The 18,172-nt window shown below is 36.3% G+C and overlaps 4 protein-coding genes across 4 annotated transcripts; 1 reads left to right on the top strand and 3 right to left on the bottom strand.

The window, feature by feature from the left end:
* Window positions 1–2,707: 2,707 nt before the first annotated feature.
* Window positions 2,708–5,080, top strand: LOC9323665 (protein WALLS ARE THIN 1). The gene is made up of 6 exons (XM_021034988.1): window positions 2,708–3,107; window positions 3,200–3,262; window positions 3,352–3,468; window positions 3,719–4,139; window positions 4,233–4,384; window positions 4,497–5,080. Exons 1-6 carry the CDS (start codon window positions 2,887–2,889, stop codon window positions 4,696–4,698), a joined length of 1,176 nt encoding a protein of 391 aa, XP_020890647.1. The 5' UTR covers window positions 2,708–2,886; the 3' UTR covers window positions 4,699–5,080.
* An 836-nt stretch (window positions 5,081–5,916) lies between these two features.
* Window positions 5,917–7,521, bottom strand: LOC9323664 (dehydration-responsive element-binding protein 2D). Its single transcript, XM_002887554.2, has one exon. The coding sequence runs from the start codon at window positions 7,119–7,121 to the stop codon at window positions 6,504–6,506; it is 618 nt and encodes a 205-aa protein (XP_002887600.2). The 5' UTR covers window positions 7,122–7,521; the 3' UTR covers window positions 5,917–6,503.
* Window positions 7,522–14,506: 6,985 nt separating this feature from the next.
* Window positions 14,507–16,758, bottom strand: LOC9323662 (putative purine permease 15). The gene is made up of 2 exons (XM_002887552.2): window positions 15,819–16,758; window positions 14,507–15,742 (listed from the first exon to the last, which is right to left on the bottom strand). Exons 1-2 carry the CDS (start codon window positions 15,856–15,858, stop codon window positions 14,613–14,615), a joined length of 1,170 nt encoding a protein of 389 aa, XP_002887598.2. The 5' UTR covers window positions 15,859–16,758; the 3' UTR covers window positions 14,507–14,612.
* A 74-nt stretch (window positions 16,759–16,832) lies between these two features.
* On the bottom strand, window positions 16,833–17,910 carry LOC9323661 (lon protease 2). Its single transcript, XM_021035698.1, has one exon. The coding sequence runs from the start codon at window positions 17,819–17,821 to the stop codon at window positions 16,991–16,993; it is 831 nt and encodes a 276-aa protein (XP_020891357.1). The 5' UTR covers window positions 17,822–17,910; the 3' UTR covers window positions 16,833–16,990.
* Window positions 17,911–18,172: the final 262 nt, after the last annotated feature.

Raw genomic sequence — 18,172 nt, 5'->3', positions numbered from 1 at the left:
AAAAAAAAACTCATCTTTTAGGATTTTATTTTAGATACTGTCTATTAAATTTGATTTGTATAGAATCTAAACGTTAAGAACAGAGCATAAAACTTTAGTTTAGGTTCATCGGGATAAGGGTGGAATTTAGATAATTTTATAAAATAGAACAATCAATAAATTAGTGTAATGTGAAAATATAACTAAGTTGAAGGTAAATAACTTTGTTATTGTCTATAAATAAATAAAAAGATTTTTGTAATAGAAATGAATAATAATGAATATTCCATATTTTTCTTTTTTCATGTTGCATTTATATAGTTTATCTAAAACAGTTTGTGACAAAAAATTCCATGAACAATTTTGTCGTGATACATAATACGTGGGAGGGGAAAAAAATACATATTTGGTTTGTTTTCACGTGGATATGCACATGTTTCTGAGCACAATTTACTAAAACAGTCTCTCTAGGTTTACATTGTCGATATCTCCAAAAATATCAAAACAAAAAGAAAGAGAAAACTGAAAGCATACAAGCAACCATAAAATTTTCGATGATTCTATACTATAAGGATACAAATGTTGACTATCGGAAATTTAAACTAAAGTATTACAATTACACACGTCTATTTATTGAGCATAGGAAAATAGAACAAAAAAATAACCCAAAAAAAAATAAAATCGAACTAAAATAATTGAGGACAAATACAGATAATAATATTGGTGTAAGCGTGTACATAAATATTGATCGTGTGGGTGTGCCTGCGAAATAAGAGGTACTGTGGGTCTCACGGTTCGGTAGTGCGCGTGGGGCTCGTCCCTACAAAATTAATTATGTAACATAAAATCAAGAAATATATTTACCCAAAAAAGTAATTAAAACGAAATTTTGTAATAGAAAATATTCTTAATTAAGATTGCTATTCTCCTGGAGACTATACTGTACAAGTAATAATTAGTAGCAATGCCATGCTGCTCAATAAATATAAAAGGAAAGGACAAATTAAAACCATTATACTGTCTTCTTTTTTTTTTTTCATCAATACTGTCTAAGATATTGAGTGCAAATTGAGGAATAGAGTCGTAACTAGTAAATAATGATAAATATTTGTGCTTTTTATTCTATTGTAGTTTTCACCTTTTTGATTTTCAGATTTGAATGATTTTAGATATACAAAAAAATTAAGAATCATAATGATAGTTGCGTTAATGAGTAGTGGCGTGAGGGTTGTCATGTCAGCTAAACAGCAGAAAAATAAAAGAATGTGGGAGACAGCCTTTGCCCTTTACACATTTTTAAGCTCTCTTCTTTATTTTCTAGTACACAGTTAAAATTTTGCGGGCCCTTTGTTTAATCTATTTAGATTAACAGCTTCATATATAGTCGTTTTCCTCTTGTTAAAAATCAATCAGAATTTTGGTTTATTTGTTATGACATTTAAAGGACTAAATTGTGGCTCAATTTGTCATAATATCTAAACCAGGAATGCCAATGGGTATCGTTTTGATGTGGAATGAAAAGTTGGCTGTTTTAGACACATGAGGAGGCATATAATTAAGGAATTTTGTTCTAATGTACCATATACTGTAGCAAAACTTACAGAAATTGCCACAAAACATTTGTCTTTTCAAATGTGCCATAATGGTGGACAAGACTTTGAACCGAAAATTTTTGGTAGACAAGAAATGTTGTCCACCTTTGAAACAACAGATTAGGAAGATATTTGGTGGACAAAAACTCTTATCCACCTTTGAAACAACAGAGTTTTGGTGAACAAGAATTCGAAACGATATACAAAAATTTGGATAGACAAAAAATGTTATCCACCATTATGGCATATTTGGAAAGATTTATGTTTTATGGCATTTCTACTAAATTTTTGAACAGTAAATGGCACATTAGTTAGATTTCTCTATAATTAACTATCATGTTATGACACAAAATGTGATGACAAATGTTAAATAATGTCCAAAATGTTGGCAATGTCTTCAAAATTTGATTTTAAACCACATTCTTCATCTTGAGATGCGCCAACATCCACAAAGCGTCTGTGAAGCTGTAACTTAGAAAGTGAGACGTAGTCACTTTATTATCTCGTTTTGGTAATTTTCAAGTTTAGGTCTGCCGAATTATCTGCAAATTCAACAAAAATTATGGTTTTATACATGGGAAACGGTAGTTGTGATGATGTTGACAATGTGTTTGATTATAAATTTAACCGGACTTTGTTAACGTGGTTAGAGCTTCCAAAACTAAAATATGAAGGCTACGCCGAATAGGCGAATAGTGTATATATGGTAGTTTTTAATTCTTGAGTTTTTTTTTTCTTTTCAAATCAACAAATCCAAAAGCACAATCGTTTAATTTAATATCTCAATTTTTTTTCATGTTTCTTAGATAAAAAACTATTATACGTTGCGTTTTTTTTTTTTTTTTTTTTTTTTTTGCGATTTTCCCTGAAATATATGTCGGTTTTGCGAGTGTTTTGTAAACAAAATAATAATGGATACAATAATAGTACGGTAACCTATTTTATCATACTTGATATAGATATAATAATATAAATCGAAATTTTATTTTGCCAATTCAAAATCATAATCAAGGAGTGAGTAGACCAAAGTAACAAAATTTGGTGTGTACATCAAATGATCGGAAACAACAAAAATTCATTAATATACCTAAATACATATGTATTTTTTTCAATATTTCACATTGTTATAATTAGGTTTAATAGATACCATATTAGAAATCTCAGTGTGGTGGTTCCCACAAGCAAAGAGAGGAATGAGATAGCTATCTACCTATATTTATATCTCCACAACTTCACTCTTTTCCTCAATCAACACACACAAACATACACACACAGCGCCTTCTCCATCGTTTGATCGATTGTTTAGTTCGATCCAATGGCGGATAACACCGGAAACGATAACCGGAGATCGATATGGGGAGTTCCAGAGAAGCTTCAGCTTCACATAGCGATGCTGACGTTGCAATTCGGTTACGCCGGATTCCACGTGGTGTCTCGAGCTGCTCTTAACATGGGAATCAGCAAACTCGTCTTCCCTGTTTATCGTAACATCATCGCCTTGCTTCTTCTCCTTCCATTCGCTTACTTCCTCGAAAAGTAACCTTTTATTTCCACTCCTTCTTCAGTTCTTCATAAACCCTATATATTTTCAAGTTAATTGATAGTAGTAATTTAATTGTGTTATTCAGGAAGGAGAGGCCAGCGATTACTCTCAACTTTCTCATCCAGTTCTTCTTTTTGGCACTCATCGGGTATATATTAATATCCTTCACTCTGATCTTTTCAATAACAAAATTGGATAACTATTTATTGAATTTGTTAATGATTTATTTCACGACAGAATAACAGCGAACCAAGGGTTTTACTTGTTGGGACTGGACAACACTTCACCAACATTTGCTTCTTCCATGCAAAACTCTGTTCCCGCCATTACCTTTCTGATGGCTGCTCTTCTCAGGCACAGATTCTTCACCTCTCTCATTTTTTATTCTCTTTTGATTTAAAGAAAAAAAATAGTTTAAAACTTATGGACTGCTTGGATATACAAGAACCACTTTAATAATGTTCATTTGACTTTTCAACGTAAAAGAAACGCATAATAGTATACGTAGACAACATTAAATACCCTTTCAATTTACTTACAAAATAGTGATAATCATAGTAGTAACATACTGTTTATGTACTGTACGTAAAATACAATAATTCAGGATTGAGAAAGTAAGAATAAACAGAAGAGACGGTATCTCCAAAGTCTTAGGAACAGCTCTTTGTGTCGCCGGAGCTTCTGTCATCACTCTCTACAAGGGTCCAACCATCTACACTCCGACCAGCCACCTCCACACTCATCTACTCACCACAAACTCCGCCGTCTTAGCGCCGTTGGGAGACGCCGCGCCTAAAAACTGGACCCTTGGTTGTATCTACCTAATAGGTCACTGCCTCTCGTGGTCAGGCTGGCTCGTTTTCCAAGCTCCGGTTCTTAAATCTTACCCGGCGAGGCTCTCGGTTACGTCTTACACTTGTTTCTTCGGGATCATTCAGTTCTTGATCATTGCTGCTTTCTGTGAAAGAGAATCTCAGGCGTGGGTTTTTCACTCCGGTTGGGAGCTTTTCACCATCCTCTACGCCGTTAGTTTTTCTTTATCTTTTCTAAATATTTCGTATTTAGCCCTATTATTTCAAATTAATCAAATTAGTCCTCATGAATCGGTTTAACTTCAGGGAATCGTAGCGTCTGGAATCGCGTTTGCCGTTCAGATTTGGTGTATTGACAGAGGAGGTCCAGTCTTCGTTGCTGTTTACCAACCTGTTCAGACTCTTGTCGTTGCGATCATGGCTTCGATTGCGTTAGGCGAAGAGTTTTACTTGGGCGGGTATGTAAATATTAAAATTCGAGTGGTTTATGTAAAATTTTGTTAAAATTTCAAGGACCTAAATAAGAACAATTTTTTTTAAAAATGCCACGTGGTGTATTTCTAATGGCAGGATTATTGGAGCGGTCTTGATCATAGCGGGACTTTACTTCGTATTATACGGTAAGAGCGAAGAGAGGAAATTTGCAGCACTAGAGAAGGCAACGATCCAGTCCTCCGCGGAGCATGGTATCGAACGTGCACCTGTTTCTCGCAACTCCATCAAGTCGTCCATCACAACTCCACTACTCCATCAGTCAACGGACAACGTTTGACTAATTGGACACATCTTTCTCCAGCTAATAATTACAAATGCCATTACCCAATTAAAAGGGAACAATGGTGTGCCGTTGTGTTTTATGACTTTTGTGTCTGTTTTTTTTTTTTTCGTTTCTTTTTAGTGTTTTCTCTCTTTTCAATTATTAATTACCTAAGAAAGGTTTTTGAAGAAAGGAAAAAAAAAAAATGGTGGATGAGACATCATTGTTCATGAGGAGGATAATGATGATGGTGATGAACAAGACTATGTGGGAGCTGTGGATTGAGACTTTTCTATATATAATATCTGGCTGATATATTAGTGCCATTTTTTTACATTTCTTGTGGGGTTTTTCTTTCCTTTTCGATCATCAATAGAATGTTATAATTTGCATTTATGATCTTTAGTAATTATCACTGTCGGGGTGTTTAGTTTGAAACTTTGAATTAGATCAAACGATTTGTTCTGAACTGAAGTAAAAGATCATCCGAATTTGGTTGAAATGATCTATTAAAGAAACAAATTTGTTACATTTTATATTATGATCAAATATCCAATAAAATTGATTCTTAACCGAATGGGCAAATTAAAACCAACATTTAATATAATATAGTATGGACCAACTGAAGTATATAATATGGACCAATTCCTGAGGTGAAAGTCCATAGATTTTAACATTGTATTAAAGTTTAGCTAACTTGAGATAGATGTGTTTGTTCGATATAAATATTTTGGTCTAATATTAGAATTTTGTTTGAAACAGACGGATAAAAAGCATTATTTTGGGGATGTGCCTTCACTCAAATGGTTAAGTCCATTTGACTCCGCCTTCTCCACCGGAGTTCGACTCCACTAAGTCGCGTTACCCCGCGTAGTAGAGATTGACTATGGATCGAACTTTGTAGATCCAAAGATGTGAAAAAGCATTATTTTAAGGCGAACGTGTTAAAAATTTCACATATACAATTACAATTCAATGCGCTCCATTTATCTTTTTTGGTTTTCTTGGATTAGCTTACAGGTCAGCTATTTACATTTAAACTATCATCTTTTGATTTTATTTAAACGAAGTTCATTTGCAAAATTTCGTATCTTATTCTCTCTATATACATAAGAATTTCATTAACAAAAAAATCATATACATAAGGAAAAAGACAGTGCATAAGCGACTTTGTCTCATAATTGTTATCTGGAATAGAATAAGAAAAACCCAAACTTTATATGTAGTCTACAATGTGGATCCAAGATAAATATGCATTAGTTCAATCATATATAGCCCATTGGTGGAGACCATATATGGGCCGAGATATGATTTTGGGCCGAAAATAAACGGGCCAGGTTTGTTATAAACCTCGCCATATAGTCTACTAAGACACGCGAGGATTACACATTAGCACAAAGAATAAGGTAAGAAGATGCAAAGAGAACCAAGATAAAAGTAAAAGCAAACAAAGACAATAGTCAAAGACTTAAAAGCCCATAGAAAACAAAGACATATGTAGTCTTAACATTGACCGTTACACACAACGTAACATCCCGTTTTCTTTACACAGATACATTGCACTTGATTAACAGTTTTTCCCTTGACACATTTTTAGCTTTGAGACAAACAACTGTCGTTTTTATGTTTTTTGATATGGTAAGAATCTGCTTTCACACTACAGACAAACCACATATATAGAAGTGCACATATATAAATAAGTACATGGAACTGGTGTATATATACATATATATCCTAGATCACGGTGAGGTGACTATATTTTGTAAATGTAATTTTGTATATGATAAAGTCTTAATAATTAAAGAGAGTCTAGTGACACCTCAAAGTGGGGAATGAAAGGAATCCCAATTAGAAAAGCCACCGGAAATACAAGTATCAAACCGAGAAATATTATTATCTCCTTCATGAACCCATGGAAACCCTAACGACATTGTAGCTTCTTCCCATATAGAAGAATCATCCATTACCGGCAAATCCACGTTTATATGCTCCCATGAGATCTCGTCTGTCACTCTTCCACATGATGACATCTCATTGGATGAACACGGCGACTCAGAGTCGCTGCTTTTTCCACCGGTGTTGCTGCTTGGTGTCGTATGGGACGCCTGAGACGACGCCGTTTCAGGGTAACTTCTTAAGGACTCAGGGAGGTTGAGGTGAGCCTCGGGCCCATAGAGCTTACGAGCTGCGGAATCATAAGCCAAGGCAGCTTCGCGGGAGGTGTCGAAGGTACCTAGCCAAAGACGAGCTCCTCGGTTAGGCTCACGGATCTCAGCGACCCATTTGCCCCAAGTGCGTTGTCTAACACCTTTGTAGGTGCAAGACGCGTTATCGGGGCCACCTTTTCCTCTCATACAGCCTTTCCTCGAACTAGCTTGAACGGTTCGTTGTTTCTTATTAGCACCAACCATCATTACTTTTGGCTCTATGGATGACATGTACGGATGTTGACAACTCGAAAGTGATGTTATGTGACGACTTTTGGTGAGTGATAAGGCAAAGACATGAGGTAATGGGTAGGTGTGTATATATACAAGAAGAGAGTGATGAAACGTGGCGAGGAGAAGATATAGCTGGCGCAGACATGACGGAGGGTCGTGTCGAGAGAAGGAAGCTGGTGTTGTGTTTGTAATTTTAACACTTGTCTCGAGAGACCCTTCTCTTTTTGGCAACAGTAATCGTAAAACCAGCAGAGAGAGAGAGATGAGTTTGAGATTTTCCAAAAATTAAAAACGAGAGAGAGAGATATGGATAAGGTCATACGCGATTGGGGAAATATAAAAAGATTTATCACTATGAATTTAATGGTTCGTCGTGTGAACGCTTTGGCTTTAACTTTTAATTTCAAACAGCTGAAAATGAAAAATAAGATATAGTTCATTACATGATTTCCTAAATCAAGTAATATAAAAAAAAATTACTTTTATGATTAAAACCCTAGATTTTACCAAGCTTTTCTCGATAAAACATGGTCTCATATAATATAATTCGTAGACATTGAGAAAGATTTGTACTTTTTTTTAACTCTCCGTACATATATATATCATCTATTATTTTTTTTTGGTAATTTATATATATATCATCTATATATAGAGTCACCAATTTCTTTCTTGATGTTATCCATTAGTCTAGGCTTTTTAATTGCCACGTGGGAAAATATAGCAATATACTAGTAGTATGAATGTGTGTAAGGGTCAGTCATGTGGCGGCTCTATGTCCACGCAAACTAAACGTACGGGACCCAAAGATTCCTCGAGAAGAGACAAAACAAAGTTCACTGAATCTTAGAAAACATTTTTGTGGTCGAGACACACGTGAAAAGGCGGCCTTTTTAACCGATAACTACAAAGCTCCGGTTCCAATTTATCTGGTTCTTTTTTTTTTTGCTTTCTCAGATAGAACTATTTTTAATTTGAGAAACATAATTTACCAAATCAATGTAATTGCAACTAAAATCCATACTTTTTTTTCTTTGGAAATTTTTTTTACTTCAAGAGAAATATTTAAATCAAGAAAATGGTGAGATTTATTGGTAATATTAGTTTTGAGAAAATGAGTGGTATTGTTGAGGAATTTTGGTGAAAAAAAATAATGTTACATCATTTGAAGACTTGACTAATTAGTGGTATTCTTGAGGAATTTTTTCATGTTTTTGCCTTTCTTTTGTTTTAATTAAAAATTAAATTATTTTTGAAACTATTAATATTTAATTTTAATAGTAAAAGTTGTTAGTAGAAAAATTGTAAACTAGACAAATATAATAATTTCGTTTTTATCAATTAATTTTTAATTTTTCATTCAACTGAGATTTCGCAATTCAGTAATCCTCGGTAAATTTTGAATATAAATTATCTTGTTCAATAGGGATTTTGTTTTGGTAGATTCGACTTCGATGTTTGATTAAATTAGCAGATAGACTTTTAACACATCTCGAAAATACAAAAAATGTTGGAGTACCACTTGGTCCAAACATAATAAAATACGGACCTCTCTTTGGGACATTTAAGAAGCAAAATGGTACTATATTAACAAGCATTTTAACGTCAAGTTTGAAGTTCAAAATACTGAAAAACAAAGCCACTATTGCCCAAGTGTACTCCAACTCTTTTCCACCATATCCATAGCCACCACCATGCATGCCGGGATACAACCACGTGAATAACTATTTTGCCCCGAACAGTCTTTGATGGCCTAATGGTTTCAATGTGATTTCTCACACACGACTGCCAGAGGTCACGAATTCGACTCTCTGTCGGCGGGGTGGAACTGAAACTTCTCTAAATAAAATTCTGTTGTAGATGGCCCACGGATTTCTATAACGCATATAGGATTTTCCTGGATATGGAGCCTTTTGGGGTAGGATCAGTCACAATAAAAAGTTTACCCTAACAGTTTTTTTTTTTTTTTTTAAACTATAAGGTGGAATTAAGAAGTGGAAAAAACCAGCGCGTGGAGAGCACGCGCGTCTCTCTCCTCTCTTCTCTATTTTTTCCCGAAAAGCTTTTCTAGATCTGTCCTCTCCGCCTCTCCGGTGTGCTTTTCCGGCACCGGGGAGGGCTCATCTCTGTCCCTCTTCGTTCTTCCTCAAATCCGGTGGTCTCTTAGGCGTTTTTGGGGTGGCTCGCCGTTAAACTTTCGGTCTCTAGTAGGTGGTATTGCGTCGATTGAGCTTTTGCGGTGGGCCAGTGGCAAGGAGTGTCTCGGCTCTGGTTCCAGTGGCAAAGGAGAGTCTCACCATTGGATCTGGTTGCTGCTCGTTTTTGCAGCTCGACGACGGCTCGCATCCGGCGGTTTCTAGTGGTGGTTCCATGGTTGTGGCTTCTCCTCGCGTGGTGCTCTTGTGTCGGCGTTTTGGTTTGGTGGCTCTTTGAGCCGGCATAGGTGTTTCCGGGCTCTCCTCACGGTGGTTTGCTTTTCCGGTCGAGCTGATGGTGGTTCCGTGTCGCCGGAGGCTGCAATTTGGTTCCCTCTGGTTTTCTGGCGAGATCTGGGTTTACCTCTCCGGTCTGGTGGTGTTTCTCCGGCTTCCTCCTCGAGCTTTTTTCTCGTCTTCAGGCTGTGGCACGGCGATGGTGTATAGTTCTTTTGGTGCTTGGCCAAGGCTATCTCAGCTTCTTCTCCGACGTTGCCTCTCCTCTTCTCCTTTGCTTCCTCGCACTCTCCCGTTTCAATCGTTGCTTGAGGACGGCATTGTTGATCTGAGATAGGGTTTGCGATTGGAGATAGGTTAGGTTGTTCGGTTTTTGATTTGCTGTTTTGGTTCTTGTGGCAGTTGGTTAAGCAAGCGGTCCTAGGTCGCTCCGGTGGCTTGTTTGTCTTCTCCCCTTGGCTTAGTGGCTCGACAGTTTTCAGAGATATGGCGTGCGTTGGCGAGCTGGTTTTGCCTCCCCTGCAGAATCTCTATGTCACGTGCTGCACTTGTTGCCTTGCTTGAGGTGTTGTTTTCTTTTTGTAGGTGTTGGCTGCGAGGGTTTGTCATGGTTTCTTGAAGCCGTGAAGCTTTTTCGCTTTGCTCCGGCAAGGATTAGCTACGCGACAACCTTAGGTGGGGTTCTCCGTGTTGAATAGAGGCAGCGGTTTGGTCTACTAGGATTTTTTCTATCTCGTGGGAGATGGTTCTTGTAGCTTCATGCTCGGGAATGGTGGCTGGAGGCGGCTTCTCTGGCTGCCCGTAGATGCTCCCGTGCCGCCGGGTGTAGGTGATTTTTAGCTTCATGCTCGGGAATGGTGGCTGGTGCGTTTAAATCCTCTTTAGCCTTCCCGTTTTTGTGTGTGTCCTCGGAGAAGCTGTAGGTGATTTTTTCTAAGGTTTGAGGGCTTGCCTAAGGAAGAGGTTGCCCGTGGCAACGACGATGAGGACTCGAGTTCTTAGGAGCTGAGGCAATCACACGAATGTCCGAGTTTCTCAGTTCGGAATTGGTGTTTCTTCTCGGTTCTCTACTAGATGGGTTGTCGCTTGTGTTCTTTCCTTGTTGCTTTTTTATTTGTAGTTGTTCGTTTCTCTTGTTTGGTTTTCGGTCTTTTCTGCTACTAGTTTATCTCTGTAACTTCTGTCAAAAATCTTAAAATGGTATAAAACTTAACCTTTTACCAAAAAAAAAAAAAAAAACTATTTCGCCCATAACCACAGTCTCTTCTAAATTTTGAGAATTTACCAAATATCTGGAACTATGCTAAGAGTTTTAAAACTAAATATACAAGTTTGGATATATGTTGACAAAAAAAAAGTTTGGACAGATTGATTGTGCTATCTGGTTTCCGTTGCTTTGAGAATCTAGGTCTTGTATATGAGGAGTCTCGGTTGATGGCATTTGATGAGAGGTTATCTAATAACAATCATTGCCCAAGTCGGCCAGTCACCAAGACAACACTGATATACATTTATACTCAATAGTACAAGTGTACAACCATGTTTAGATACCTTGGTATCAGTTTCATGGAACAATATGTACTAATAAACTTTGTCACTTGGAAGAATTTGCGGATCAGTTTTTTCCTTTCCTTCAGCTCAAAATGATCCAAGTACTCGTGTGAAATTTCAGGAGATCGAAAACGTCACAGTCTCATTAACATGTAAGGGTCGGCCCTGAACAGAGTCAAATAAAACATTGGTTTTGGGCTCCCATAATTTTCTAAAATCCACAATATAAAATTATTGGCAAATAGACCCTAAATTTATTTAATTTTACGATAAAAAGCCTCCAATTTTTTAAATTATTGAAAATAATGTAAAATTATTTTATTTTAACTTTGTCCCCCAACCACAAAGAAAATAAAACTAAGCTTTGTTGCTCTGGTAATAAAAATCAAAGATAATCTGATCACTTACATAGTAGACGAAAGCTTCTTCTTGGAGGTGGTCTTAAGATCCACGAAATCCCTTTCAAACTAGAGTATATTTGACCACCCTTATCGCAAGACTCTTAATTGATTCTTAGATGATTCTTAGGTTTTAATCTGAATTAAATTAAATGATAAATAATGAATTATGTTAAGAACGTCTCTTAGTTAAGAGACAAAAGAGAAGCTAAGAAGCGGACACGTGTCGCCACGGCATCCACCTCCAAAACAATTTTTTTCCCTTCCTCCTTTCATCGTCTCTCTCTCTTTATCGACCTCCAACGCGAAAACAATCCAAAACGACTAGATCCGATGAATTTTGAGGAGATATGCGTCGGAAATTAGACTTTGATCTGTCGTTATCATCATTACACCATCGTTGGAGGCCATTGACGATTTCTGGTTCACCAAATCGGAATCACCAAATCGGACAGTTTGGTTCAACGATGCTCCAATCAATTTTCCATGGTACAAATCTCTCTGATTTCATTTGTATATCTTGTTGAATTCAGGTTAATTGATGTGGTGTCGATGTTAGCAAAATTAGGGTTTAAAATTAGAGAAATCAGAGCTTTTTAAGTTTCTTCTGTGTTCTAGGCAAATCCTACCATTTGGTATGAGATTACAAATGAAATTATGTTTGTTTTCTAGAGAGTTTGGTTCTTGGAATGGAGATGTTGGAGTAGTAGTTTCTGGTAGATCAAAAGGGTATTTTTTTGGATCGAGATTTATCAATTCTTTGGACTATGGAGAAGAGAAGTCTGAGGGAGTGGAAATTGTGAATTTAAATCATGAATTCAGTTTTGCATTGCCTTATACTTGTCTTATGTTCTCAGTCTTTTAGTTAATGATCTATGTCTGCTGATGATTATCTCTCTGCTCATTATCTCAAAGGAATAAAGCATGTTTTCTTTATTTATGTCTCTTACTTTCAGGTTGTTCAGCAAAAGACTGCTGCTTGCTTGTGTTTGACCACTGTCAAGAACGAGGACAAGCTAGAGTTCAGCAAATTCCTAGAGGCTATCAAGGTAAAAGCTTCTTGTCTTTAATATAAGGGTAGATCGTTGTGAAATATATTTTTTGGAGATTCTTATGAATGTTTCTCTGGTTTTGGTGTATAGGCCAACTTCAATGACAAGTACAAGGAGTACAGGAAGAAATGGAGAGGAGGCATAATGGGATCATATTAGTCTCAGGCGAAGACCAAGGTCAATGAAAGAGTTCTTGCAAAGGATGCTGCCCAAAGGATAAATTATCTCTGCTCAGTAGATAAACCAATGAAAGATGATAAAGCAGCGCAGTTACTAGGTAATGTCTATGGTGTTTTGGATTTGCAGTTGCTTCTTTCAGCTTCTTAAGACAAGAAAATCCGGTTATGGAGAATTGGTTGTGATCAATGTCTTCATATCTTCCATCGATGGCAACCAATAACCATGAGTTGTTTTTTTTTTGTTGACTATGCATCGTTTTACAAAATTTAAATTTATTCTTAAGAGTTACATTTAGAATGCTACCATTGGAAGAGACTAAAATTAAGAATTTCTATTCAAGTTCTTAACTTTGATAAAAGCAAAATTTAATACTAAAATATTCCTAAGAGCCAAAATTAAGAGCTCATTGATAATGTTGCTCAGGGAGATTGGACATCTTTTTTTATCATCCATCCCCGTAAAAATGAAATATCTATCATTTTTTTTCTTGATTTTTCTGAGTCCCCTAAAAGTAAAGTAATCTATTTGAATATAATACAGTAAAACCTCTATAAATTAATAATGTTGGGACCAAGAAATTTTATTAATTTAGAAAGGTATTAATTTATCGATAAATTAATAATTATTAATTTATATAGAGATTTTACTAATTTTGTAATTTCTTAAAAAATTTATATCTAAAAATAAATTTTTTCTTTATAAGCAATATCTTTTAAAAACTAATTACAAGTAGAAAAATAATTATTAAGTTTAAAAAACAACACAAACTTTTTTCGAATAATAGAGTCATATTTTATTAAATTTTTACCTAGAATATTTTAAATATATATCATAGTAATTCATATATGACATATATAAATTTATATATATATATATATTAAATTAAATATATATATATATATAGATAAGTTTATACAATTATTAATTTATAATATAAATGGGACCATATATTTACATGAAATTTAAAAAAAAATTATTATCTTATTAATTTATCGATTTATGTCATATTTTATACTGGTCCCAACTCCGGACCGGAAGAATTTATTAATTTAGAAAGGTTATTAATTTTTTTTTTTTGACATATTTAGATCGACAAGGGAGGGGTTATTAATTTATAGAGTATTAATTTATAGAGGTTTTACTGTATATAGAAGGGATCCCAACTGTATGACTCCACTAATCACGCCAAGTGTCCGCATGCCGAGTCTTTTTTCATGTAATTGTAGATAGCAAAAGAAAGTCAAATGGCTTTAATCAAATGAAATTGTATGTGAGACAACCACTATTTAGACCCAAAAATAATGTAATTATAGATAGAAAAAGAAAGTTGAAGTTGTTGTTACGATCAACGTTGTAACACTTGTTCTAAAAATCGGCCGTCTAGCCGTCTAGGTATTGATCGGGTGGAGACCGCGGTAATTTTGTCCAAATCGATAAAAAAATTCGGATCTAATTTTTGTCCGCTTAACCCAAATTTTTTTTTTCATTTCTTTTTTTTATGAATCTAAAATTCAAACGTTCTACTTATGTTCATAATTGTAAAAAAATCATAAATTTGACATTACATTCTTGTTTTCATGTGTTTCATTCAATTTTAAAAATAATATTATATAAATTTCTTATTTATAATAAATTAATATGTTTTTAAAATATTAAATAACTTTAATTAGTTTATGTTTCATCTCCGATTTTCTTGATATGTGTTAGACTCACCTTTACCGTCCGAGTAGTGTCTGCGACTTTTTGAACATGTAACAAATGATTAAAAAACAATCAACAAAAGTCTGAACGTATTGGAAAAAGTCGTTAGCCACAAACTTCTCATAACAATTTAATTAAGATTTTTTTATCAAGAAAATTCCAAATTCCATAGTTTGATTAGCTTGTGGATTGGTCATCACCGTCGCTCTTCTCTTTGTGGATTATATAGATATAACAGGCGACGCTAAGAGCAGCGGCGCCTAAGGCGATTCCTCTGAAGACATCGAAATGATCGTACTTGTCATAAAAACAAACCACGAGAAGCGACACGATCGGCCACGTACAGACGCTGATCACGTTCGAGAACACTGCCGAGACGGCGAACACGAGCCCCACGATCCCGACCCAGTATATCTGCCATGCAACGGCTTGACCCACCATAGTCCTCACGTAGGCAATCTCTCCCTTCGTGAACCTATCCATCTCTTTCTTCATATTGTGATGTTCACCGGAGATGAGAATGGCTGCTACTAAGATGATGGTGGTGACGAGAGACAAGAAGATGATCAACTCAAGAACGACGACGAAACTGGGTTGTTTTCTGTTGGTGGATGTGTTGCAAATAGAGATAACTTCCTCGAATACCTGCCTGATAACGCAGAGGAGGAAGGAGAAAAAGGCGGCAGCGCATAAAGCCACATAGATAGTTCCCCATTTGTTGGATTTCGTCCAGCTGTCGTAGATGGGTGACCCGGCGGAGAAAGTGTAGAGAGTGAAAGCGCCAGCGAGGACGGCTAAGATGAGAGAGATAATCATCCATCTATTGAATTTGATTTTGTTGTAACACGTGGATAAAATCAGGGTGAATAAGAGCTGCGTCGTGTAGATGAGAGTGAAAACTCTAAAGGGTATCTGGTTTCTAACGTTGAAGAAAAATGCTTGACAAAACATGTAGATGCAGAGACAAGAGTAAGTTATGGCTAATTGCTTGAAGGAGGTTCCACCGGAGAAAATGAGAAGTTGTTTCTGTTTCTTGATGAGGAAGTGGAGAAGGAAAGGGAAGATGAGGATGGGGAATCCGACGACCTGGAGAAGTGGTTGAGTCAAGATACCGCGGTGGCGGCTCAAGTTTCTGTGGAGGAAGTAATAGTTCTCGAGGAGTCTAGCGATGCATTGACCTGTTACGGCCAAGATGGTGCATATGATGATGGTAACCCACTTGTTACGTCTCTGATTCGATTCACTGGTTAAGCTGATCGGTGTGGTTAGGCGGTGCTCGATATTGAGCGGTATTTGCACAAATTGTTCTGTAAAGCGGAAAAAATATTATGAGCAATATGTGACAAGCTAAGGGAATATAATGAGACAGAACAATGGGCTTACCTTGTGGATTGGACTGTATTGGTTGATTATGTCCCATCATATTTCTTGAGTTCTGGGAATCTAGGAAACTTGCGTTTGTGTGTTTATAGCCAAACGCAATGGGTTTTGGGGATTGACTTTGACGAAGTTAGGGTTTTGCCTAGTTGAGCAAATGGGTTTTAGTTACTATTTGCAGACATATTCCTAGAAGTAAAAGACCAAGTACAGATGCAATGACTTTGTCATTTATATTTTAGTCTATAGAAGTGCTTTTGCTTCTTCTATATCTTTTAATAACCATAATCATAATGCTTTTGCTTCTTCTATTTTCGATCACAGAAGTATTCAACTTCCAAAGTTTTGGAATTCCAGGAATGCAAGCATTTTTTATGGCAACGGAAACAACTAGTGTACATAAATTCTTCAATGCAAACACTTTTTCTTTTATGTAAAATTATATTCACCAAAAAACCTTTCTTACATAAGATGCTTCCTTAGTTTAACGTTTTATGAAAATATTTTTGAAGAAAAACAAAACATGGAGCCATAAAAACAGAGAGCTGTAACCGAAATCATCTTCTTCTCGCGGACACTTTTTAATTCTTATAGCAGAAAAGTTCAAAAATATATGTTTGGTGTAGCAATATGAATCGATAGAGACTATCTTGACTCGAAAGAAACACCACCAGACTCACTCTGCTCAACCCTAAACACCAAACTGTTTGGTAAGTTTCCGCTTGATTCTACACGAGATGTCGAGAAAGGTCAGCCAAAGCTAATTTATTCAGTACCATTGTTGCAACAAAACTGATACAAGTACCATAGGCCTATAGACAAAGCAACCAACACTACTTAGTCTCTATATGAGTCGTAGCAGTCTTGACATCCCTAATTTAGTAAACATCTCTTTCTACTTATCAAAAATCAGTCTACGCAGAATTGTTGACATAGCATGTAATCTAGGCTTTCACTGTAAATGCTAACTCAAGAAAAGCACAACACTTTTGTGATCAATTAAGCTATAAATCCTATCAAAACCCTCAAAACATCTACTAATATAATACCACCAAAATCACCATAATTTACAAGCCAATCATAACTTTGCAGTATTTCATAAGTTTCGTATATTCAATTACTGACAAAGCTCAATATATATCAAACGCATAGAGAGATTCAGATTCTATGTACACATACTAAGACGACGAAGGAAACACATCTTTAACAGCAGAAGCAGCAGTCAAATAATTAAGTGTATTCCTCAACGTCTCTCTTTCTCTCTTTAACCTAGCCGCAGTATCTTCAAGCTCAAGCAACGCTTGCTGCTCTCTCGGAGCTCCTTCAAACGTACTTCCGACGAAGAACGAGAACGGCGTCGGGAACTGATTCCTCCTCAGATCTTGAACTTCTTTCTCAGCCTTCCCATTCAATCTATTCGATAACCTAATCACTTCTTTCATCAGAACTTCGACTTCATTCGCTAACGAATCAAGATTCTCTTCACCGGAAGGACGATCTTCAAGCCACGTGACTTCTCCGACAAGGTAAGGTTTCTTGCGGACGAGATTCGTGACTCGGAATCGTTCTTGACCTTTGCAGATTAGGAAGAATCGATCATCGACAAGACGTTCGTGTTTCACAACTTCGCCGACGCATCCGACTTCTGCGGCGGAGCCGGAGGCTGAATCAGAGTAAACGATGCCGAATCGGAGATCGGATTGGAGAAGAGTGTGCATCATGATACGGTAACGGAACTCGAAGATCTGAAGAGGGAGGATTGCTCCAGGGAAGAGAACGAGTGGTAGTGGAAACAGAGGAAGCTCGACGATGTCATCAGATTTTGGAGATTTCGCGTTGTTGTGATGCTTCTCGGAGAATGAAGAAGATGAACATCGGAAGGAACTGTTAAGCTTACAACGCCGGCGATTATCAAGTGTCGGTGATAGAGATCTAAGGGGTGGTTTGGATTTGAAGGAAGGAGATAATGAAGTTGAAGAAGGTGAAGAGACTACGTGTGGAAGCGCCATTACAGGGGAAGAAGAGACGAAGTAATCAGAGTATACAAAAAAAAAAGGGTTTTATTACATATTTGCCTTTTGGTGGGTTTTAAGAAAAAAAAAAATTAAAGATATAATAATTGACATGTCATTATTAACAGATATTTGAGTGAGTGTTTGTTTTTGTTGTGGATAATAAACGAGAGGAGAGGAAGAAGAAGTGGATGTGATTCTGAATATCCCACGAGTGAGAGACTTTATATTATCCATCTACAAAATTATTTCAGTGCCACGTGCTCTTTTTGATTAGGGAATCACATAACCAAGAAGGAATTAAGAGAATGATCTAGAGACAGAATAAAAACTATTTTTAGAGAAAAA

This window comes from Arabidopsis lyrata (genome assembly GCF_000004255.2).
Source record: "Arabidopsis lyrata subsp. lyrata unplaced genomic scaffold ARALYscaffold_2, whole genome shotgun sequence".
Taxonomy (NCBI): Eukaryota; Viridiplantae; Streptophyta; class Magnoliopsida; order Brassicales; family Brassicaceae; genus Arabidopsis; species Arabidopsis lyrata.
This window is presented reverse-complemented; position numbering and strand designations above follow the sequence as displayed.